This window comes from Uranotaenia lowii, chromosome 2 (assembly GCF_029784155.1).
Source record: "Uranotaenia lowii strain MFRU-FL chromosome 2, ASM2978415v1, whole genome shotgun sequence".
Lineage (NCBI taxonomy): Eukaryota > Metazoa > Arthropoda > Insecta > Diptera > Culicidae > Uranotaenia > Uranotaenia lowii.
In genome coordinates, this window is record NC_073692.1 from 62,253,454 (window position 1) to 62,276,635 (window position 23,182).

General features: G+C 36.1%; 1 protein-coding gene across 2 annotated transcripts in view; it reads left to right on the forward strand.

Annotated features, from left to right (window-relative positions):
• Positions 1 to 23,182, forward strand: part of LOC129748101 (protein Star) — a 103,230-nt gene that overhangs the window by 10,038 nt on the left and 70,010 nt on the right. Inside the window, exon 1 of one of the 2 annotated variants that reach the window (XM_055742577.1) lies at positions 8,472 to 9,892. The exons of the other annotated variant lie outside the window; for it this stretch is intronic. Coding sequence (XP_055598552.1) covers positions 9,876 to 9,892 — 17 coding nt within the window. The 5' untranslated portion in view covers positions 8,472 to 9,875. Of the gene's footprint in view, positions 1 to 8,471; positions 9,893 to 23,182 lie in introns of those variants that run through there. 2 annotated transcript variants of the gene reach the window in all.

Here is a 23,182-nt window from a genome sequence, read left to right on the forward strand (position 1 = left end):
CAATCGGATCATGCAACATAATCCGATCATGCAACATAATCGACTATGTGACATAAAATTCGAAGGCAAACAGAGAAAGAAACCAAGTCGACCGACGGGCCCTTTGTTTTATACTTTTCGTAGATAGGGAAAAACAAAACCCATCAAAGCAGGCGTTGGTGATGACGTCATAATCCATTAGATGTGATGTCTCTTAATGAGGCGTTTTTCGTAATGCGAGATTCGTTCGCAAATTTCAATGTATAGTGTTCTACGTCAAAACTGACTTGCGCAAAACTTCAGCTGAATCGGACTTAATTTAGGGATGCCTCAAAGAGCACAAAGTTTTGGTATTTGACCATAAAAAATCACTAAAAGGGAGAGCAAAGGAAATCGGGAAAATCGGAATTTTAATTTTGATGCCAAATGACTTTAAAATGTCGAGATCTGGTGTTATCTAGAAAAAAAATTTTGGCCAAAAATCGACTTTTTGAGAACTTTGATCCCTAATTCTAGTTCTCATTTCTGGTTCAAAATTAATTTCTTTAAAAGTTATTTGTTATGCTCTTACTTCGTTCAGTCAAAATATTTTCAACTACTTCCTGATAAGGTACCTATTTTGACTGGATTTAAGAAAACCACTTTAACGAAAAACAATTCTTCCAGAACCTCTATAAACGCGAAAACTTTATGTAAGTACACTGTACTTGATTTGAAAAAAAAATCATGCAGAATATATGAGATTTATTTTGTCTAAATTTATCTTTATTATTCTCAAACATTCTGGATTACAATAATCGATTCCTGTAAATCATGAATTTTAAAGTTTTTTTTTCACGTTTTTGCAATTTTTTTGACATTATTACAAAAAAGATAAAAATTACCAAAAACAAAAATTCAAAAAATGACAAAAAATCAGGGCCGTAGGAAGAACCGACTCATGGGGGGGGGGTTTTGGTTACTGATTTTTACCTATGATTTTTTGCCCAACAATACACGAATACAAAAAAAATAAAGCAAATTATGTTTGTGACTTTATGATTGTTCATTTTTAAGTACTATGACATTAAAAGTATTCGAATTAAATCTTTACTTTAAAAAAATAGATCCTAAGCCTGAAAGGTGAGCTAAATTTGCTTCCATCGATGGTCAAAATCATGCTTGGCATCGCTCCTCAGATTAGCCCGTTCAGAGTAAGAGCGTGTATTTTTTTCGCTGTGCTCTTCCCAAACGGAGAATCTGTAAAAATGCTCAGTTACCTCCAGAGCGACCAAGCGTCCACCCAAGTGTGGGCCAGAGAAGCAAGCAAACTGATGAAGTGCGTTCTCAGTGCAGATAAATTCGTTCGCACTCGGGCGAAAGAGACGCTTACCAGAAAACTCGGTTTGTCTTCATCGGTTGCGTCTGGATCGATGTTTCGAAGTGCGTCGGAATTTACAATGCAGAACATAAATCTAACGGAACTAAATTAATAACACCAATGGTAGTCAAGATAGAATGCTGGTGTCTTCGACAACATTGCTCTGTATAATATAGCGCATATTTTGATATAAAAAATAAAGTTTAGAGGTCCACCGATAGCGTGATATAAATCATAACTTTCTTGTTAAGCATTTTAGAGCTTATGTTTTTTCTACAAAGTTATTTATCTCAATAAAATACACAACTTTGTTTAACATGTCAAAGTTCTACAATCTTTACCCAAGGAGATACGGTTAAATTAAAAAAAAAAATACTTGAAAAATGCTTTTCTAAAAGTTATTGTTATTATCGCGCTATTTTTGAATCTCTCGACTTTAAATTTTATAAAACACCTATCTGGTCATTCCTAAGCGAGTTCCTCTAGATTGATGTTCTGCACCAGGATCAATGATTAGCTACGAAAGCTTTCTTCGGTCGAAAAATATCAAAAACGTAGCGGTAAAGGAAGATAAATCCTAAATTTTTAAGATTTGTGAAAGTTTTGCATTTTATTACTAAAATTTGTTCCAGATCCCTGCATAATTACGGTTTGTTTAATAGACAAAGATTTTTGGATAATTTTAGTAAATGTTACTTTGCGAATCGCTGCTTTTGTAAATTAATGCTACCCACGTACGATTTTAAAGTACATAAACCTAAGTATACAGCAATTAGCGGATGCCCGGATATTGTGAAAAAACTACTTGGATTTTGCCCTGATTATTTGGAAAATGAAACAAGAAAATCGAATTCAGTTTAAAATTGTTTGTTGAAAATTGGATTTGTGAAAGTTTGTTTCATAAAAAATCAAACCAAAACTTTCCTTCGTATGCTTTAAACTTAAATTTAACACTGCTGATGTGTTGCGACAAAAAAATTTAAGTCGTTTTTCTTCACTAGATAAATGTCTGGAATTTCCTCAGATTTTGACGGATATTGCTCAGTTTTTGGAATGGAAAATTTCAGATTATTGACCCGGTATTCCCCATGTTTTTCAAATAACTTGCCAGGAAGTGCCCTACCCGGCTACCTACAAAAATAGTTCATACCTAAACCTACATTGGACCTCTTCGACTGATGCTCTGTTCCGCTCTGCATAACGGCTTTTCTGAAGAAAACATTCCTGCATTGAAATCTTTCTGGCTTGATACACTGAGCTACTCAGCAGCGTCGCTAGAGCACAATTTTCTAGCCAGCTCCTTCTCTTTTCTTTAGAGCGAGCGACATCCACCCGACCGTCAGAGCAGTGATGCCACATTTCTATCGGTATTTTGAAACCCAAAAAAATCTTTTATCGGTATGAAAATCCTAAAAATCGGTATGAAAATCGGTATTTGAGATGGATATTCAAAAATGCTTACATTTTCAACTTCCTAACGTATTTTTCTTTAAATAGAAGTTTGCAATAAACAGCAAGTCTAAGAACTCTTATGAATGTTCATGTTTAGTTCAAAACTAGCTAAATAAATATATTATTGCATTTTCTCCGTAACTTGGTTCTAGGTTACACTAGTTTACACAAAATGACGGTTTTGAAATTTTAACAGAACTTTATGTTTGTTATGACTTGTACAATTTTGTTCTAATTTTATAATTTTCTGCTTTTGCTGACGAAAGCCAAAATCACAAATGAAAATTCAGCAGAAAATCCGAAATAAGTATTTCTTTCCAGTACTCATAACTGAATGGAAGTTTATTTTAAAAGTTACCGTTTGATAAGAAAAATAGGAGCATGGCGAGCACCTTCAGGCTACACGTTGTTTAGGCATATACATTAAGTAAAAACTTGAGACTATGATGTTTGGCTAAAATGGGATGTACATTTGATAAATTCGATAAGGCAATAGAACTAGGTCAACCTAAAGGAAATTTCAATTAAGTAAGCACTTACAAATCCAATGGCTTTTTGATGTTCGGGGTAAATATGGGCCTAAGTTGCATCATGATGTTCTTTGTTTTATTGATGGATTTTCGCCAATCTGGCCATTTCAGCTTTTAGTATTAGATATGAGTTCTAGCGATTAGAGAAAGAAATGATTGCAGAAAGTTGAGAGAGTTGTTGCTTCAATTTTTTTTATAGCCAATGAAAAATTAATTTTATTTTATGAAAATTCAAGCATCAGTCATATGAAAATCCAAGAATTTTATGCGAAAATAAATGAGAAATGTGCTCTTAAAGAAGGTATTATTTCGAAAAAGATTAAAAACACATAGTTTGACTATAACTGAAAGTACCCATTTTGCCTGGCGTGGTCTTTAATAATGCGATCTCGGCAGTTAGGTACTTATGATATCAGTTATTTGGCTAACAAGATGCAGAAGGATTGAAGATTATACCGATGATATTATAAACCGTGTATATGATTGCATTGATTGCATTAGGCATGCAGGATTATATTCAAACGCTGTATGTTTTTCCTTGAAAAGTTAGCATCTCACGAGACAAGTGCTTTAATGCGATCGTCAATTAAGGTTGACCTTAAGAAACTTCTATTGGCAGTCGCAGAAGGTCAAATATCCATTGTCCATTGAGCTTGGGCCTGCTTAAAAGAATAAAGCTTGCTCTTTACTCCAACACAGATTTCCATAAGAATGACAGCTAATCGGAGTGAAATTGGAGTGAAGGCTATTGCTTTCCCTGTTTGACACATGAGAAATCGTATACTGGGATTGCAGGCGCGCCCATCGCCAATTGGCTTTGAGGTTGAGTACCAGAATACTTTAAAAGTTGTACAGATCAAAGTTACGCCACGCCAGCTACCGAACTTTGTCTTCTTTCTACGGGTGAATGAAGTGGGAATGTTGAACTGGAATGAATTTTGAGTTAAAATCTTAGAAATCGGTATGAAATCGGTATGTTTTGCCAAAAATCGGTAATCGGTATATACCGATTCTTGGTCAAAATTTTGATCAAAAATCGGTATAAATACCGGAAAATCGGTATGTGTGGCATCGCTGCGTCAGAGCAACCGCATTCGGGCGCACTCGGCAAAAAGATAAGTGAACGTTGATCGGCTGAGCAGTGCACTCGGGAACCGAAATGATAAAAGTGTAATTCGTTCTCTGCTCTGTTCTGTTTGCGAGGTGTTGGACAAGCATGGTTAAAATCATTGAATTTGTTTTAGCGTCTGGTAGGTCTGATTGATTTGGACTTAAATTAAGCTTTTTTAGGAGAGTCTTCCTTTCCTTGAAAATAACTTATTCTATACTCAAATCAAACAAGCCCAATCTTCCAAACTATTTTGCAAATTCAAAGATTTTAACTGTTGATGAAAATAAATCAAATTTTCAAAAAAAAAAGAGATAAAAATCTTAGATTTTCGGATCAAATTTTCTAGATGCAAACTTGAACAAAACTAATGATTTTAGTATGAAATTTGGCTGTCCCTCATGTGTTAATATTGTTAAACAATCCACTGGGGAAAAATTGAAATTTGTGCAGATTTTTAAGGTGAAGATGATTTTAACAGCAAATATTGATGAGTAGTTTATACACTACATGACATGATGAGTTATTTTACATTAATAGTAAGAAATTTATTTTAACTTCAAACTTTCGAAAATAAGTCCTAGAAATTGTCAATTTTTTTCAAGAAGGTTAAAAAAAAGTTTATTTTAAAGAAACACTTTTTAAATTTTCTTGAATTAGTAAGTAAGCTAGTTCTTTTTAATCACAAGCATGGCCATTTGAGGCAGTGGTAAAGAAAAACAAATATTTAGGAATAAAAGTAAGAGATAAGAATTGCGGTTGAAATCAGATTTATTTACTCTTGTGATTAACTCGAGTGATTAAAATTAAAGATTTGAGTTTGAAAATTAGTTTGAGAAAAATCTGCAGTATAATTATACTTAACAAAAAACCAGTAAAATATGTGTTCAGTTGATTTTTTTTTTTAAATCTGGTTTTCTCTAAAATCAAAATTTTATTTTATATATGTGATTTTTTCTGGTTTGTGTTCTAAACTAACTCTGTTTGAAAATAAAGTTTTATCCTTGAATCCTTGGATTCTTGAATAAAATTCTCACATCGATATTTGAATCTTGATTATGAAACTCAATTTCGAGCTGAATCTGAATGTTTAATTTTAAATCCAAATCAGAATACTGCCTTTGGAACCTGAGTTCGGAATCAGAATTCCAGAGATATGTTCCAGATAATAATTCTAACTAATTATGGATCAAAAAGCGAAATTTAGATGGATTTCTCAACCAGAATCTCATATTTGAATTCTAATTTTTGGTTATGAATGTAAATTCTTTCTTCAGTTCTGCATTCGAATTTCAATCTGTGAATCTGAAGGAAAATTGCGACTGATGAAACCTTTTCATATTTCTAAATTCTGGATCACCATGAACCTTTCTTTAGATCCAATTCTTCATAAGAATCAAAACTCAAAATTTTAAATCTTGAAAATGGTTTGTAATTTCTAATATTTGCTTTTCATAGTCCGAAAGGATAAGATTCTAATCAGGATTTTTCTCAATGATGATCTAAACTGAAATTCAATCATTTTAGGCGCAAAATACATAATCTTAATGACTTAAATTAAATTTTTGTTTTATTTTGCAAATAGAGTGTAAAACTTTGGGTAAAATCTGGGCGATTTGGCATACTTAGTCTTATAATTCGATATTCGGGGCTTAATTTCAATCAATAATTTAGAATTTTTTTTGAAAAACTGTAGAAGAATTATTAACTTGGGATAAGATTTTAAGTTGCTGAGTTGCTGAGTAACAATCTCGTACTCTTGATTCATTTTAGTCGTTTATCAAAATTTGATTTCGAATTTGGAATTTTTCGTTTAGAGAAGAACATTTTGCTTGGCATTTTTGGACCCTCATGGGGGGGGTTTAACCCCCAAAACCCCCCCCGTTCCTACGGCCATGCAAAAAATTATTTAAAAATGACTTGAAAATGACTTAAAAATGACAAAAATGACAAAACTGAAAAAAACACATATGAAAAAAAGCACAAGAAGAACAAAGATGACAAAACCGAAAAAAATTTACAAAAATGACACAATAACGCAAAAGGCGAAAATGACAAGAATGACAAAAACGGCAAAAATTACAAAAATTACAAAAATTACAAAAACCACGAAAATTACAAAAATTAAAATGATAACAAAAATTACAAAAATTACAAAAATTACAAAAATTACAGAAATTACAAAAATTACAAAAATTACAAAAATTACAAAAATTACAAAAATTACAAAAATTACAAAAATTACAAAAATTACAAAAATTACAAAAATTACAAAAATTACAAAAATTACAAAAATTACAAAAATTACAAAAATTACAAAAATTACAAAAATTACAAAAATTACAAAAATTACAAAAATTACAAAAATTACAAAAATTACAAAAATTACAAAAATTACAAAAATTACAAAAATTACAAAAATTACAAAAATTACAAAAATACAAAAATTATAATAATTACAAAAATTACAAAAATCACAAAAATTACAAAAATTACAAAAATTACAGAAATTACAAAAAATACAAAAATTACAAAAATTACAAAAATTACAAAAATTACAAAAATTACAAAAGTTACAAAAATTACAAAAATTACAAAAATTACAAAAATTACAAAAATTACAAAAATTACAAAAATGACAAAAATGACAAAAATGACAAAAATTACAAAAATTACAAAAATTACAAAAATTACAAAAATTACAAAAATTACAAAAATTACAAAAATTTCAAAAATTACAAAAATTTCAAAAATTACAAAAATTACAATAATTTCAAAAATGACAAAAATGACAAAAATGACAAAAATGACAAAAATGACAAAAATGACAAAAATGACAAAAATGACAAAAATGACAAAAATGACAAAAATGACAAAAATGACAAAAATGACAAAAATGACAAAAATGACAAAAATGACAAAAATGACAAAAATGACAAAAATGACAAAAATGACAAAAATGACAAAAATGACAAAAATGACAAAAATGACAAAAATGACAAAATTGACAAAAATGACAAAAATGACAAAAAATATGTACTAAATTTTTCAAAACTGACTAAAATGACAAAAACGACCTACATGACAAAAACGACCGAAATGACAAAAATGACAGAAACTTACAAAACAGACAAAAATGACTCAAATGCAAAAATGACAAAAATGACAAAAATTGCTACAGACAAAATTGACCACGAAGGCCCAAACTTACAAAAATGACAAATACTTCAAAATCGAAAAAAGTACAAAGAACGTAAACACTATACAAGAAAATAAGACACAAAATGCAAAAAAAAAAATTACAAAATTAGAAAAATTTGAAAAATCTACTTAAAATTAGAAAAATAAAAGAAAAACATTACAAAAAATAAAAAAAATATTTTTTTACAAAACTTTGTGATTGTTTGTCTTTTGACCACAGATATGATTTTTTATTCCTTTTCTTTTTCTTTTCTAATTTTTTTGAAATTTTTATCATGTTTCGAAGGATTTTATTCTTTGTAGGACTTGCATTAAATAAATAGTTAAATAATTTTATGTTACCACGAAATTTATTTTTTTTACCCAAGGAATCCGTAGAACACGAGCGCCAACTGTAAAAAAAAAATCATTCATGTCTCATTACTTGGGGTTGGCTTGGAGCGCTCTCTCTGGAGCTGGACTGTTGGCTAGCTGGTGTCGCCTTCGCCTACCGTCGTCGTCGGTCGTCGCGACGCGTTTCTTTCCGTTCCGTTCCACTATTTTTCGAATTTTCCACCACCTCCATCCGCCATCGCTTTTGCGCCATCTTCGTCCCGGATCCGATTCAAAACTTCTATACTTTAACACACTCTACTCTATACTGTGTTGTTGGTTGAGAAGGTGCGTTTGGAGTTTTTTTTTCTTTACTTCGTTGTAGTCTCTCTTTCGCTATCCGTAATTCCTTTTCCGCCGTGCTTTTCGTCATCCTCTGTCGCCAGGCCTGGGCACAGTGTCGATCGTTTGCGCTTATTCTCTGCCGCCTCGTCGCCCTATTCTGTTGGCTGGTCTCGAGTCTGCTAGTCGCTCTTTAGTAGCACCTCTACTTCCGTCGGGTCCGGACGTTTTTTTTCGTGTCGCTCGATATCGCAAACGCAACCTCTGGCTGGCGATCGGGAAAGTTCTTCAGTGTTTGAGCTTGGTTCTTGCAAGAAATACATACGATATAGGTTATTTTATTGGCTCGCCGCCCCCCCCTTAGAACAACGTTTTAGTTGCGTGCCGAGCCGATTTGCATGATTGGAAGTGATTCAGCAGCGCGTTAAGGCTACAATTTAGATTTAGCGAAACATTCGGAGGTGCATTCGAAGATCTATTGGTTTCCGTTTAAGTTGGGTTGGGTTTTTCTTCTTCTTTTGTCTCTCCCGGTAAATACGCTTGGGAGGAAATTGGCAGTTGGCGCGCGCCTCAAGAAAGTTCCGCCACGGCCGCGAAGTTTTAACGAATTTTAGTGGGTCATCGAAGACCGACCGACTCGCGGTTGAAAGTGAAATATTTTGAACTCTTGGTCGGATCGGTTTAGAGCCAACTATTTAGAGCGGCGGCGGGTAAAAAATCGAAACGCCGGAGTGCCGGAGTTTATTCGGAAAAGTTTTTGAGAGCTGGGATTTCGGGGCGGTGCAACTTGAACTAACTGCCTACAACCAACGAAGGCTTAGTTGAGTCACAGAGCACAGCTTATATAACAACAGCAATTGCTCGAAAGTGTGGTGTGATCTGTGTTGAGGTACCTATCTCAGCAGTTGCCGGAAAAGTGCAGCGCTGAGCCTCGAGTACCATTGCTGAGAATAGATCGGTGTTTGACTCATTCAATCAATCATTGATCAATACCGCGCGCGAAGTTGTGTTGCGCCTCAAGTGCTTTATCCAGCAGCTTCTAAAGACAGCGCATTTAGTATTTGTGCCCGGTTTGTGAACCGGTTAAGCTGCTGGAAAAAAAAACAAGAAAAAAAAGATCACAGCTACACGATCTCAGCTGGGTACTTTGGCGCGCCTATAGGAGTGAAACCATTTGTTCTTCAATCGGGGAAGACCAAGTTTCATTCACAAACAACTACCGTCGAAAGGAACGAACAAGATTGATTTGTTTACCTTCAAACATATGCCATCAGAAGCGAGGAGCTAGCAGCTCTGACTAGTAATCTAGCTGCTACAAACAACACGTTTCTCGTCGTGCGCATATCTCTAGATCTTCGAGTCGCGTCGTCGCGTAACACCAGTAGCTGCTGCTGCCTTCGGAGTTTTTCTGTCTGTTGTACGGGCTTAATCCGGGTACAACGAAACAACGACGTTGAACATATTTGTCAACACGATTAAGCCGAAGGATAGAGTGGCTGCAGCAGGAGAAAGCAGGACGACGGCGAGGAGGAGGATATCATCACAAACAGAAACCTTGTGAGCACGTCGGAGGAAGACAGCGGCAGGCAAAATGACGATCTTCAGCTTGTAAGTTTTTATTAGTCCTACATGCACGGTTTATTGCTTCTGTGCCTTATTGAAACAGATTAATGTCCGTAGTTTGTCTTGATTGATAGCGGAATCATAATTGTTGGGGTACCTTCTTCAAGCAAATCATTAAGTTTTATTAAATAAAGAAATATTAATGCCAACATATAATAATCCGAGTCTGATTGGTTTGCACTGATTTTTTTGTATTCTAATTAAAAAGTCGTTAAGACAATATAAAGAATGAGTTATTTAAAATAAATCCTATAAAAGTCCTTTTAAAACTTGAAGGTTCTATAATATTTTTTAACCCTCATCCGTCCCTGAAATTTTAATCCATTACAGTCCTTGGAGGGTCAATTTGACTAAAACCAATATATCTCTCTGGTTTTTCAACGGATTTTTACCAAATTTATAGTTAAAATACTCAAAATCCAGTTCAAAGTTAAATTTTAGTGGAAGAAAATCTGAAAATATTGCAAATATATTGGAAAACATTCAAAAATTCTGTGCTCGATATTTTAACAATCTGAAAATGCAAAAATGTGCCAAATTACGTCAATTCCCTTTTCAAAATTTATCTGGTGTGACTTTAACAATTTTGACGGTTCATTGATTAAGTACGTCTTTGAAACCACTTTTCTACATGTCTTGTGGCCATGATCTAAAAAAAATCAAAAAAAAAAAAAATATCATTATGTGCAAAGTATAGCTTCTAACTTCAGCTTTTTTGGACAGTTAGTGAAATTTTTGGAGCATTCCATAGCTGGTCTACAGTCTTTTCCCGAAGCATGTTTTTCGGATTTTAATTTTTGAATAACGGAAATCTGTTGAGTTGTAGGTGAATAATGTTTGAGGATCATATTTGAGTTACACTACGAGATTTCCAAAACTATGAATTTTGTAAAAATCGGTCGAGAAACAAGAGAGTTATAGCGGTTTAAAGCGAGGAGTGTCAAATCGACACTCAAGGTCCATTTAGGGAGTTTTTTCCGGGGCTTTCAGGGTGTGTCCATAAAAAAGTTATGATGCAAAATTGAAGATTGAAGAATTTGAGGGTCCCCGAAGAAATTGTTTTTTTGGATTCACGCGAATGAAGTAAAAAGTCGTCAAACTGCCAGTAGTGTCATATTGACCCTCAAGAGCGGATTAGGGTTAATTAAGCGTTTCAGAACCTCCTGAAGAAGCTTTGGGCTTGCCATGGAGGATGAACCAGGCACACGAATTCACGATAATTTGATCTATTTTAAAAAAATACAATGTCATTCATGAAGCGCTGGATCCAGCGATTAGATCCAGATCTAATCGCTTCTGAATTGCTATTATTTATTTATATTCACTCGGAAAATGGGCCTCTAAACTGTGTTCGGAAAGAATTCAATATTTAAATTAAACAAATTAAAGGAATATGTCCACTTTGAAGCACTTCTAAAGACACTTTACATGAGAAGTTTTGAACTAAGCTAGCTTAGCTTAGCTTGATTGACTACTCACATCCACCTTGAACCATTGAACCTGAAATGCATTATACATTTTTGGACAGTGGAATTAAATGTTTTTTAATTGATTCCTAAATAAAATTTTAGCAACGATCAATACATTTCGAGTTCCATGATCGCTGGCGCGGCTCAGAAGAACTAGTTTCACATCGCCAATGGTTGCTACTGATTGACCGAGGCCATTAATTTTCGATCAAAGGTCAAAAGAATGGTGTCTGGGATTGACATCACAGTCCCAATGTCCAAAACTGGTGCCCTCTCGCTTTGAACCGTCAATAAAGGCGCCGGCCATGTCCTAGTAGTCAAGAGATAGTTTGGAATAGGTAGAAAAGGATGACAGATTAATATCGTGCTTTAGGACCGGGGTTACCTCTGCATCCTAGCAAAGAATTTTGTTTGAAGAATGGGAGGAAGGATTTGATTAGGAGTCACTTTTGACTAGTGTGAAAGTTTTAACAAATTCTGCCTTGAACGTCAAACAGTCCGAAAAAGAAATTTAAACATCACGAGGGTCGAAAACCGGCATTAAAAATTTACCATGTCTGTCAAAAAAAAAAAAAAAAAAAAACTGTATCAAAGCAATCGAAAGATTCCTTTTCATTCAACCACGGTAAATGAAAAGTTCATATACCAGTATTTCGATAGCAATTGCTTTGATTCAGTTGAATCATTCAACCAAGTAGGCTCACAACACAACAGAGTGAATAAAAAAACGATTTTTCAATTGGACAGCCAAAAGTCGAATTGTTTCTTGGATTTACCTCTTTCAAACAAAAAAAAGATATCTTCTAGAGCCCTTTAAAAGCTTTAGCACAGCGGTCGGGGAACCGGGTTAAATTATCCCAAATGGGGTAAAAGTGAAATTCTTGAGGGTAACAGTGAATATTTTGTGAATGAAAAGTTTTCAATTTTCAATTTTATGAATTTGTTGGTTTTATTTCGAAAGTAAAGAATTTAGCGGCATATGCAGAAATGAAAATTTCCCCCTGAGGCATTCAAATAACACGCTTTGAGAGCTCACTCAGTGTTTACGGATACATTTTTTTTTGCTCTTCGTCATGGGGTAATATCAACTTAAATAAAATTTTTTTTGGGTAATGATTCAAAAAGTTCCCTGACCCCTGCTTTAGCATCTCAAAGAAAACACTTTTAGGTTATTCACCCTACACTTGGCTCTAATTTTTAATTTATAAGTTTATCAGTTTAACTTTTTGTTAAGTATCAAGATCATCAACCTATCTCGTTTTGAGGAAAATTGGCTCTAAGTAATCGGTTTAGTTTATATAAAGAAGAATAACAAAAAACTAGCTCGTCTCTGACAACGCCCTATCCTCATTTAATTGACGACAATATTTAGCATAATCGACTCAAAAGCAACGAATTTTTTAAGATTGAAGAGTAATAATAATAATTTGAATACAACCTACTTCTTCAAACTTATAACCACAATCTAAATTTTATCAATTCCTATTGAAAAGCCTAATTTCACGTCCTCAAAATACGCTGCATTTATATTTAAAAAAAAACTCGGCTCCCCTTAATGGTCAATATTCGACTGCAGTCAAGGAACTATTAGTCTGCATGTTCTTTGAGCCAAGTAATCAACGGAATATCCAAGATCCAAAATCACGCCTAAACGTTCCATAATCTGCTGAAAATGTCATTTTAAGGTAGATCAAATTTTAGAATGATTTTCTAGCAAAACTGTTATGAAAAAAATAGGATAGATCTCATCAATAATGGATTTACATCGACGCCCTTTCAACTCAGCAATATCATCATTTAAACCTCTTTTGAATATCTGCTACTCAGGATAATCCGGATTGGTAGTAGAAGTTCCCTCGTGTCCATAATGTTTTGAGTGATAGGCAACTTCATCTAGTTTTTTTTTATAATTTAGCTTTTTAAATTTTCTCGAAATTTACAGCCGGAAAAATACTCCTGTCTAGGACGGCTACAGCCAACCAAGCTCTACATGAGTACTTCTGGGGCACCAGGGTTGTCAACTGTTTTTCAAAAAAGTCTGGAAGATTTTTAAAAAATGTCCAGATAAGTCTGAATGGCGAAATATTAAAGGCGGTGACCTTTTTTTTGGTCGCCAGATCTCTAATGATAATTCTGCTTAACTCTCAATTGTACAAAAGACAGGAAGTCTGGAAACGTTAAAAAAAATATCTGGCGGAAGTCTTCAAAGTCTGGAAGATCCAGACAAAATCTGGAAGGTTGACATCACTGACTGTCACATATTCATCAGGTACAACTTGATCCAATCAAGAATGTTACTTTTGATACTTACACAAGACGATGCTTCCACAATTTCTGCACTTTTGCTACTTAAGTTGAAATTCTTTGACCAAGAACAATTCCCACCATCCTTTCTTTAAGCATATTTCGATTAAAAAGTGGGCAAATTAATTTGCATCCCAGCATATAGCTACAAAAGTGGATTTTCAACTTTTGGGAGAAAAAACTGATATCCGATTCAACTTTTTTTTAGCAAAGCTTGTCGTAGATAAATGATAGAAAATCACTCAATACCAACGTGTTTACGATGGTTATTGAAAATGTGTTAATATTTAGTCGATTTGGATTATCATTGCATTACTATTACGATTGCATGTTAGCTGGGGTGTAAATCGATTATTTGGTTATAAAAAGAATCAAAGTATCTTTCTTTGAAGTTCAATATGTATAAAAGACAGAAAAAAATAGTTTAGCATTCTGGTCGATCTAGTCCAAATTAGCGGTCCTTTCGTTTAACGCCTGCCATCAGATTTGATACCGTCACCTTATCTACTTTGTTTCGCAGCAGAACGTCAATTTGTTTGAAATGCTTCTAACTGCTAACAGTTTGTAGGCGTTCTTATCCTTGGACATAACCTGAATGTTGTTAGCGTCATACCAATCCATGGCCATTTTTCCATAATGACAGGATGCCAAAACAGCACAGACAAGCCATGTTTCTTCAGGAATGGCAGTAGACGCTTTTCACGTAAATTCCATGGTCGATGATCCTGGTTGCAACGAAAATTTTACAGGTACATATAGCTTGTCAAACAAGATATTTCTTGGATATCGTTGGTAGTTTAATATGCTTGAAAATGTTTGCCACCTTTCCTCTTCCGGTTTCTGTATAATACTCTTGTCCAGGAAGCTGTTGGAAGTCTGCCTCTAAGTAGGTTTCGTCGTCCATTATCAAGCAATCAAACTTTGTCAACAAAGTCGTGTACAGCTTCCGAGATCTTGTTTTTTTCGTAAGGTTTTCCTTATCGTTGCGATGTGGAGTTACTACCTTCTTATAAGTTCGGATAGCCCGGATAGTTTTTTAGCTCCATGCATGCATGCTCCATGATATTCCCAACTTATTTGCGACATCTCGAACGGAGTGATTGTGGTTGCGCTTAAGAGCGCTAGCCACTCTTCTGTTGGGCACTACGGATCCCGGCTTACGATTTCCCCCAGATCCAGACTGCCTATCGTTGTCGACAAACGTTCTCCGAACCAGCTGACCAACGAAAACGGCCTCAGACTAATAGATAGCCTCCCACCAAACGCTATCAGAGATTAACATCGTTTTGATAGACAACCGGCTCTTCTCGGACATCATCGACGTCAGATCCAGTTGAGGCCATCATCGAATCAGACCACTATCTGGTAATGTTGAAGATGCTTCCAAAACTGTCCGTAGTGATCAACACGGTAAGATATACACGACTGAAGCAACCTGAGGTCGCAGCAGACTACGCGCAATCGCTAAAAGCAGCGCTGTCGGCTTGAAGAAGCTTCTCACGAGGACTGTTGGGAAACCGTCAAAACAGCCATCATCAGTGATGCGGAAAACGTCATCGGGCATGTGGAACGAACTTGTCGGTACGACCAAAAGTGTAGGAGGGTGGGGTGGAGGGGGTAGTGAGTCCGAATTTTCCAGGAAAAGAAGCGCCGCCTGGAGTAGGAGGAGCAGCTACATCGTTTCCAGGAAACACGAAAGTTATATCAGAAGCTCAATGTATCCCGCAAAGGCTTCGTTTCGCAAGTCGAAGTATGCCGCGATAAGGACGGAGGCATCTTGTCGGACAATCGTGGGGTGAAGCAGCCGAGCAGCACTTTGATAAACACCTGAACGGCGCCGCACATGTAGGAGATCTAGACGGCAAGGAAAGATAAATCGCCGGCAGCGTAGAGGAGCCACTCTCAACGATGAGTGAAGTTAAGGAAGCCATTTTCCAACTGAATAGCAACATGTCGGCTGGCAAAAATGGCATCGCAGCTGAACTTATCAAAATGAGCCCGGTCAAATAGGCCGATTGCCTACAAAGATTTGGGACACAGAACAACTACCGGAGGAGTGGAAGGAGTGACAAATTGGACTGTGATAATTGCTGAGCAATCACTGCTATGTCCTCAATGCCGCCTATAAAGGGTTGTCCCGAATCCTACTCCGCCGCCTAAAGCCAAAAGTAAACAGATTCTTGCGAAGTCATCATGCCGGTTTCATGAAGGGACGGTCTACGACGGACCAGATCTTCACACTACGGCAAATCCTCCGAAAATGCCGTGAACACCAAGTCTTCTACGAACCATCTATTCATCAGCTTCAAAGCTGGATTCGACACGATCGACCGTGACGAGCTTTGGAAAATCATGGACGAGACAGCTTTTCCGAGAAGCTGACCAGACTGATCAAGGCAACGATGGATGGAACGCAGTGCTGGGTGCGGATTTCGGGTGAATTGTCGAGTCCATTCGAATCGCGCAGGCGGCTTCGACAAGGCGAACGTCTATCGTGCATGATGTTCAACGTGGTGCTAGAAGGTGTTATTCGAAGAGCGGTGGACGAAATGTGGGGTACGATTTTCAACAAATTCAGTCACTTTGACATTGACATAGTTGGCAGATCATCTGCGGTGGTGGACTTATACGAAGCAGGAAGAATTGGATTAATGATTAATACGTCCAAGACGAAGTATATTCTGGCCTGCGGGTACGAAACCGACTGAGTCTGCTTATCCACGATCGGCGGCGACGAGCTGAAGAAAGTCGAAGACTTTGTCTATCTCGGCACACTGTTGACCGCAGAAAACGACACCAGCCATGAGATCCGGCGGCGAATGATCGTTCCTACCATAGACTCCACGATCAACTGCGGTCGACAAGACTTAGCCATCTCACGAAGTGTAACCTATACATGACGCTCATTAGACCGGTTGTTCTCTACGGGCACGAGACATGGATATTGCTCGAGGAGGACCTCCGTACACTCGGAGTATTCGAGCGACGAGTGTTAAGAACCATCTTTGGTGGTGTGCATGAGAACGGAGTGCGCAGGTGATGGAGAATTACAAGCTCGCGCGACTCTATAACGAACCCAGTATCCAGAAGGTAGTGAAGGCTGGCCGGATACGCCGGGCAGGATAGGTTGCGAGAATGCCAGACGACAGTCCTGCAAAACAGGTATTCGCTACAAATCCGGTAAGAACGAGACGAGCAGGGGCGCAACGAGCGAGGTGGTCAGACCAAGTAGATCGTGATCTGGCGAAAGTGGGATGTCCGGGAAATTATTTTCATCAAGTAAGGTCGTGAGGTTGAAAACTATGTTATTAAAAAATAAAACATACACATTATTTTTTAACACTTACAGTGGATAAGAAAAAAGGATTGTGATTGTGATTTATTTTATGAAAAGTTCCAGTAAATTGTAGGGTTAAAAGCTGTCTATTTAGATATAGCTATCAATCTCAAAGAGACTAGGATTTCTTGTTCTTACGATTTCAACATAAATTTCTACAAAAAGATAAACAATTTGTATCAACAAACGAAAAATATTTATGTATCGATAGAACACAGTATATTGGCCTAACATTCAGCAGCCGGTATCCATAACACTTCCAACGCATTCAACTTTCCCGTCCGTCAAATAGTTGTTTGTTCGACCTCACTCCAGATAGATGATTGCATCATTATTTGGTGGATTGATGTTGGCGAGCAAGATTGTTTTCATTGCCTTTTCAGAAACTATGCTCGTATTCGAAGCAACTCACTACTAGCGTTTCAGAATAGGAGAACTATTTGGAAATTGTTTACATTTTGCCGCACTTTCATAAATCTCCACCTCGATTCACAACCTAAATTTGTAAGTTATGTTTGAACATTTCGAGTGGAAATGTACGGTTTTCTTCAAACGTTTCGAGGGACATGCATTGTTTCGAATCTGAATGTTTCAACTGAATTCTGAATGAGGTCTTACGGCAAATTTGAAATTTGTCGCTAGAGTTTAGATTTTAGGTCCATGATTGTCTGAAATGTAACAAAACAGCTTGCAAATACCATCCACTAATGGCATTTTTCCTGCTGCAATGAGGGCACAACTCTCGACACAACAAGTCGAAAAAGTCAGCAATGGCAACTGGATGTAAGTGCCTGGTCACTGTCAGCCTTCCCACTTCGATGCTTGCTGGAGGATGCTGGAAGCTGCGAAACCCTAACCCTCGGGATCACGCAGGATGATGGAAAAATGATTACCGCACATCATCCATCCGACGCTAGAATGCTAGAAGGCATCCGGGATTCGGACGGTCATTTTTTCCGAGGAAAAATGAGTCCTCTCGATTGAAACAAACAACCACAAGTGACTGGTGATGGCTTTCAAGAAGAGCAAGCTGATGACGGGAGATGATAGTGACGGTTTAATTGCCGCCTCCAGACCGGCGTGTGACACTTTGGGTTAGCGGTTTTTAATGAGCCGTCTCAGACTCGGTGGCAGCTTGTGTCTTTTTGCTCTCTAGGAATTGGTAATTGCAGCGGAAAGATCTCTTAGCCGAGGAATTTAGCTTTCTGTCATAAATAACTGTCCGGATAAATGCTGGTTCCCATGTTGAAAGTTGCACTAACCGGTGCTGAAGGTTTCCAGATAGCACGGATCCATCTGCGGGGAAATTTCTCCCACGAGGGAAGTTTGTTTTGTGTAATAATAATATTTTTATTCGATGATCTGTTGGTTTTTCAACCTTTCCGATGCGTTCGAATGCGCCCGAGAGATCTCGCGGAGGACCCTCTCATGAACAGAAATCCGGTAGCAACGCGGCGAGCGGAAAGTTTACTTAGAAAACATAAACCGCGCTACTGTTTGACGCGTAACGAACCTTCAATTGATGATGATTGGTTCCAGCGGGATGATCGCGTGAATGGAGGAATAAGAAAAGAAACAGATCGTGCGCATCTTCCCATCATTGGCGATCGTTGTTGCGCACCACGCGTATCATGCGTATATCCGTACCACCCGGGGATTTTAAAAATTGGTATCATTAGCTGGAGCAGAATAAACGTATCTTTGATCAAATCAAGGATATCTCGAATAAACTTGAGACTTGAGCCTAAAATATCCTCTTTCTTAAAGTGCTGAAAATTTTCAACTGAAGCAAACGAGATGGAGCCAAAATAATTCAACCAACCTTGAGACACAAAGTCCTACGGGTGCAAATCTTCTAAGGCAAAGATGAATGCAGAACAATACAAGCTGACCGGGGCATGTGGCTTATATCTGTCAAGTCGTGATCTTCTGCACCAGTTCCAGAAAGCCATCCCTGGTCCAGAAGCCGAGATGGACAACAGACGGTTGAAACAAGCAAAGGAGAAAAAACGCACCCCGGAATGCATTATTCAGTTTTTTTGGGATGCACCATATGGCACGACCCCGTTTGCTGCCATTATTCGTGGCAAGCTAGCTACAAAGTGTAACAAATAAAGCCAAGGCAAAGTACGAATGGAAGATCGGATAGAGAATAGAGGATGCTGAGCCAGCTGGCCTTTAGTAGCAGCTCCGAAGATGATCATCATTAGCACAGCTCCAGATACGCGCCGAGCTGATGGGATATGTGGACGAATTCGTGCCCGGCCCAACATCAGCGAGCATCATTAGAGGGAGAGGGAACCCGAAAAGGCCGATAAGGGACTCAAAAGGAGAGATCAACTTTGAAAGTAAACTTTCGGATGGAACGAATCAGCTCAAGAAGGAAAAAACCCTCGAAAGAAAGGTACAGTACCAGTCTGAGCTGATCTGAAGCCCCTAATCTAGATTCCTGCGCCACGATAATGTACGGCAGGTTATAACTACTACGTAAGAGTTCCACATTTGCCTGTGGATCGTGTAACAAGAACTGTTCAGGGCATGGCAGGAGGCAGAACGACCGAATGAAGCCTGACAGGTGTTACCGAAACTTACCGGGGATCGATCTGTGGACCTTTTTTCTCTCTGTGTTCTTTTTGCCCCTTTCGACGGACGTCTCGTAGGAAGATTAGAGCCAAAATTCATAAAGAACCGTGACCCGAAATAGGATGTCTCATAACTGGTTCAAGATGGAGCAGTTTAGGTTTTAAGGTTTTATTCTTTTTGTTCCGTAAAAATTTTCAATGATAATTTCATTGTTTCAAGCTGAAATGTTAGAAGAATTTTTTTAAAGTGTAGTTCACGAGTGGCCGGATGTGTTTATAGCAGCTCTGATTATCGGAAGTGGCTAAACGACCTTGGGATTTGGAATGAATTGCTGTATAAAATTCCCAAATGTGTAAATTGACGCTAGGCGATTGAAGGGAGGTTCTTGATTATTATTGGGGTTTTGCAGTTGTTCAATTTAAAAAGCATAGCAATGTTTTCCAAAAGTCGTATGAAATCGCTAATTTGTCACCATCTTACCGGTTCCTGCATGTTAAAGTGAAATTTTTGAGCTATAAAATTAAGGCCCTTTACTTGGAAAATCTGTTTGAGAGAGCTGTCAAACTTCATGCTTTGTAAAAATATTCAAAATATTTAGAAATAAAAGCTAGAGATTAGTAAAAAAATAAAAAATCTAGTTTTCTCTAGAATCAAAATTTTAATAATGTGATTTCTTCTGATTTGTGTTCCGAACTAACTCGGATTGAATATAAAATTTAATTTTGAATCACGAATCAAAATTATTCAACTGCGATCGCCTGTAATGTAATAAAATTCTCACATCGATATTTTAATCTTGATTGTAAAACTTAACATTGAGCTGAATCTGAATTTTTAATTTCTATTCCGAATCAGATTACTGCTTTTTGAACCTAAGTTCGGAATCTGAATTTCGAATTTGGAAACGATTTTTGAATCTAAGTTTCAATGTGAATTGTTTATTCAGTTATTTATTTGAAATTCATCTTGTGAATCTAGAGGTGAATTGTGAATGAATCCTCAAAATGGTTTGCTTTTTTAAAACAGTCAGAACTTGGGGAAAATAATTTATTCAAAATTGAAAAAAATTGCCTTATGATACGTTAGAAATGTTGAAAACAATACATTTTTTTTTTCATTTTATCCGGTATAACAAAGAAGTTATGGAGTATAGAAAAAAGTGACAATTTTGGAAAACAAGTGTTAGACGTTTCAGGGCTTTACATCAATTTTTTTATTCACTATGATCTTGTTTAAAAAAACAATATAATAAAAATCTGGATATTTAACCGAGAACCGAGAATTTTAACCGAGTAAAACTTTCGAATTTCAAAACAAAAAATCTGTAGCAACACTATAGTAGTTGAAATTGATTTTCCCGAAGGAATTTTGCTCAACGAAAATTGCGCCTTTTAAGAACATCCTAATTAGAGGCATCTGACGGTATCACATAGTCCACATAAACCCCACCTGTTTGTTTTCAAACGGGTGCTCTAGTCTTGAAATACTATCTAAATCATGGGTGGCTAAACAATGGTCCGCGGGCCACATGTGGCCCGCGGCTGGCTTTTTGTGGCCCGCAAAGCTGTTTTCCTAAATGTTAAATGTGGTCTTAGTTCTATTTAAGAGTTGAGGTTTTTTCTTGGTTTCTGTACTATTCTGAGATGAAGGTTATCAAAATCTGTATCAATCATTCAAGAATACCGTTTCAAATAAAGAAATTGTGAAAAAAAATCATTCATGAAATCAAACTTTTAAGAATTCCGACTTTTAAAGTTGAAAAAACCTGTATATTTGTTAATTTTCCAATATTTGATACACAAACTGTAATTTCGAATAAGGCGATGAATTCTCCTTATTTAATATTTCTCACCATTATTTTTAAAGTGATGGTTTAGAAAGGCTTCATGGAGAGAGCAAAATGATATAAAAAAAATGTGTAAAATTTAGTACGAAATTATACCGGATTTCAAAACAAAATAATCTACAATTTAAACAACTTATTTGTCAAAGTTAAGTATTTTTTTGGCATTTTAGAACAGGGAATTTACTTCATTTGTTAGCTTCCATTGAAATTAACTGAATGTTTACTGTAAATAAAAATAGATACATTATATGACAATTTGCGCAGACTGTGTCCACATTTTTTTTAAATTTTAAAATTTCCTCATTTTTGCAAACGGTACTTTTTAACAGACTTTTCACAACTAACTTTTTTAAATATTTTATTTGAAAAGCTATTAAAATCACTGCGTTTTGATGTGCCATGTTATAATATCCGCTGAAAAATTACGAAGTTCTGTGGATTTCAAATATTATGTTTGACGAAAAAACCTTATATCAAATACCTCAAAAATAATAAATTTTGAAATCTACAAAAACCATGAACTTTAAACTCGCAAAAATACACAAATTGTGCAATCCTACGGAAAATTTAGGAAGCTTGTCACAAACCCGTCAGATAATAAAATTGTCCCCATATCGATGATACATTCGCAAAAGTTCGAAACCATTGAAAATCCTTGCTTTTATTCTTGTGTTGAATCAATTGTTCCATTCATGTTAAAAATGTGCCGTCATTTTCAAAATTAGATCTATGATTTATTTAAAATTGTGTTTAAATCATGACTTATAAACTTGTGCAAATTGCTAAAAAAAATTAAAACACCGCTCCCAAAATTTAGAAAAAAAACAGCTTTTCTAATATGATGAAGAGATAAATTTGCCTAAAAATGACAATATCTGTGGTATCCATTGTAAAAGATAGAGACAACTAGACTAAATGTTTCACAAATTTGTATATTTATTCAGACCTTTTTACGCTTAGGCGAAGGTGTTGAGTTTTGAGGTCCAGATCTTAGCAGTTTTTAACATGAGTCTAGTTTTCTAGTCTAGTTCTGGTAGGTAGTTGGTTAGTACCAAGTTTTTGAGCGATTTTGCAAATGAAATTAATCGTATTTTCATTCATGAAAAATAGGACTCCTAGAATCATGACATTTTTAGAGATCATATTTTTACTCACTTTGTCCAACTGATTTTCCAGCTTTGCAACTTTTCCGGGAAAAAAAATTGCGATTTTTAGTTCAGACACCTCTTATATTGGAATTTCATTGCCTACTTCAAATTTCTAAAATCTGTTTGGATAGTGTCAACTTTTGAAGACAAGGATTTTTGGAATGCTTCTCTAGCCGCGGTCACTGTTTGAAAATTCGATTTCATAGTACGCATTTTATATAAACTGCATTCGGAATTGATGAAGTTAGTTCAGATTTTAAACTATCAATGATGGAGGTCTGATTAACTTTTGAATTAATAATTTTAAAATAAATGTCTGAAAAACTTGGTTTGCGAAATAATGACTGATCTTTCATTTTTTGTGCAGCGCTGCCGATTAAGTAACGACATCTGAAATGGGCATTTGTGAAGCCAACAGAAGTTTGAATCTTAAATTAAAAACTCATATTTTTGACATAACTGTTGCTCCTTATTACATACATTTATCTTTATTAAATTTGGTCTGGATAACTGCTATTTCTGTCGTAAAATGTTTCTAATTTAGTAGGTAACGAAAATAATAATTTGGTCCAAGAAACGAGCTCTCAA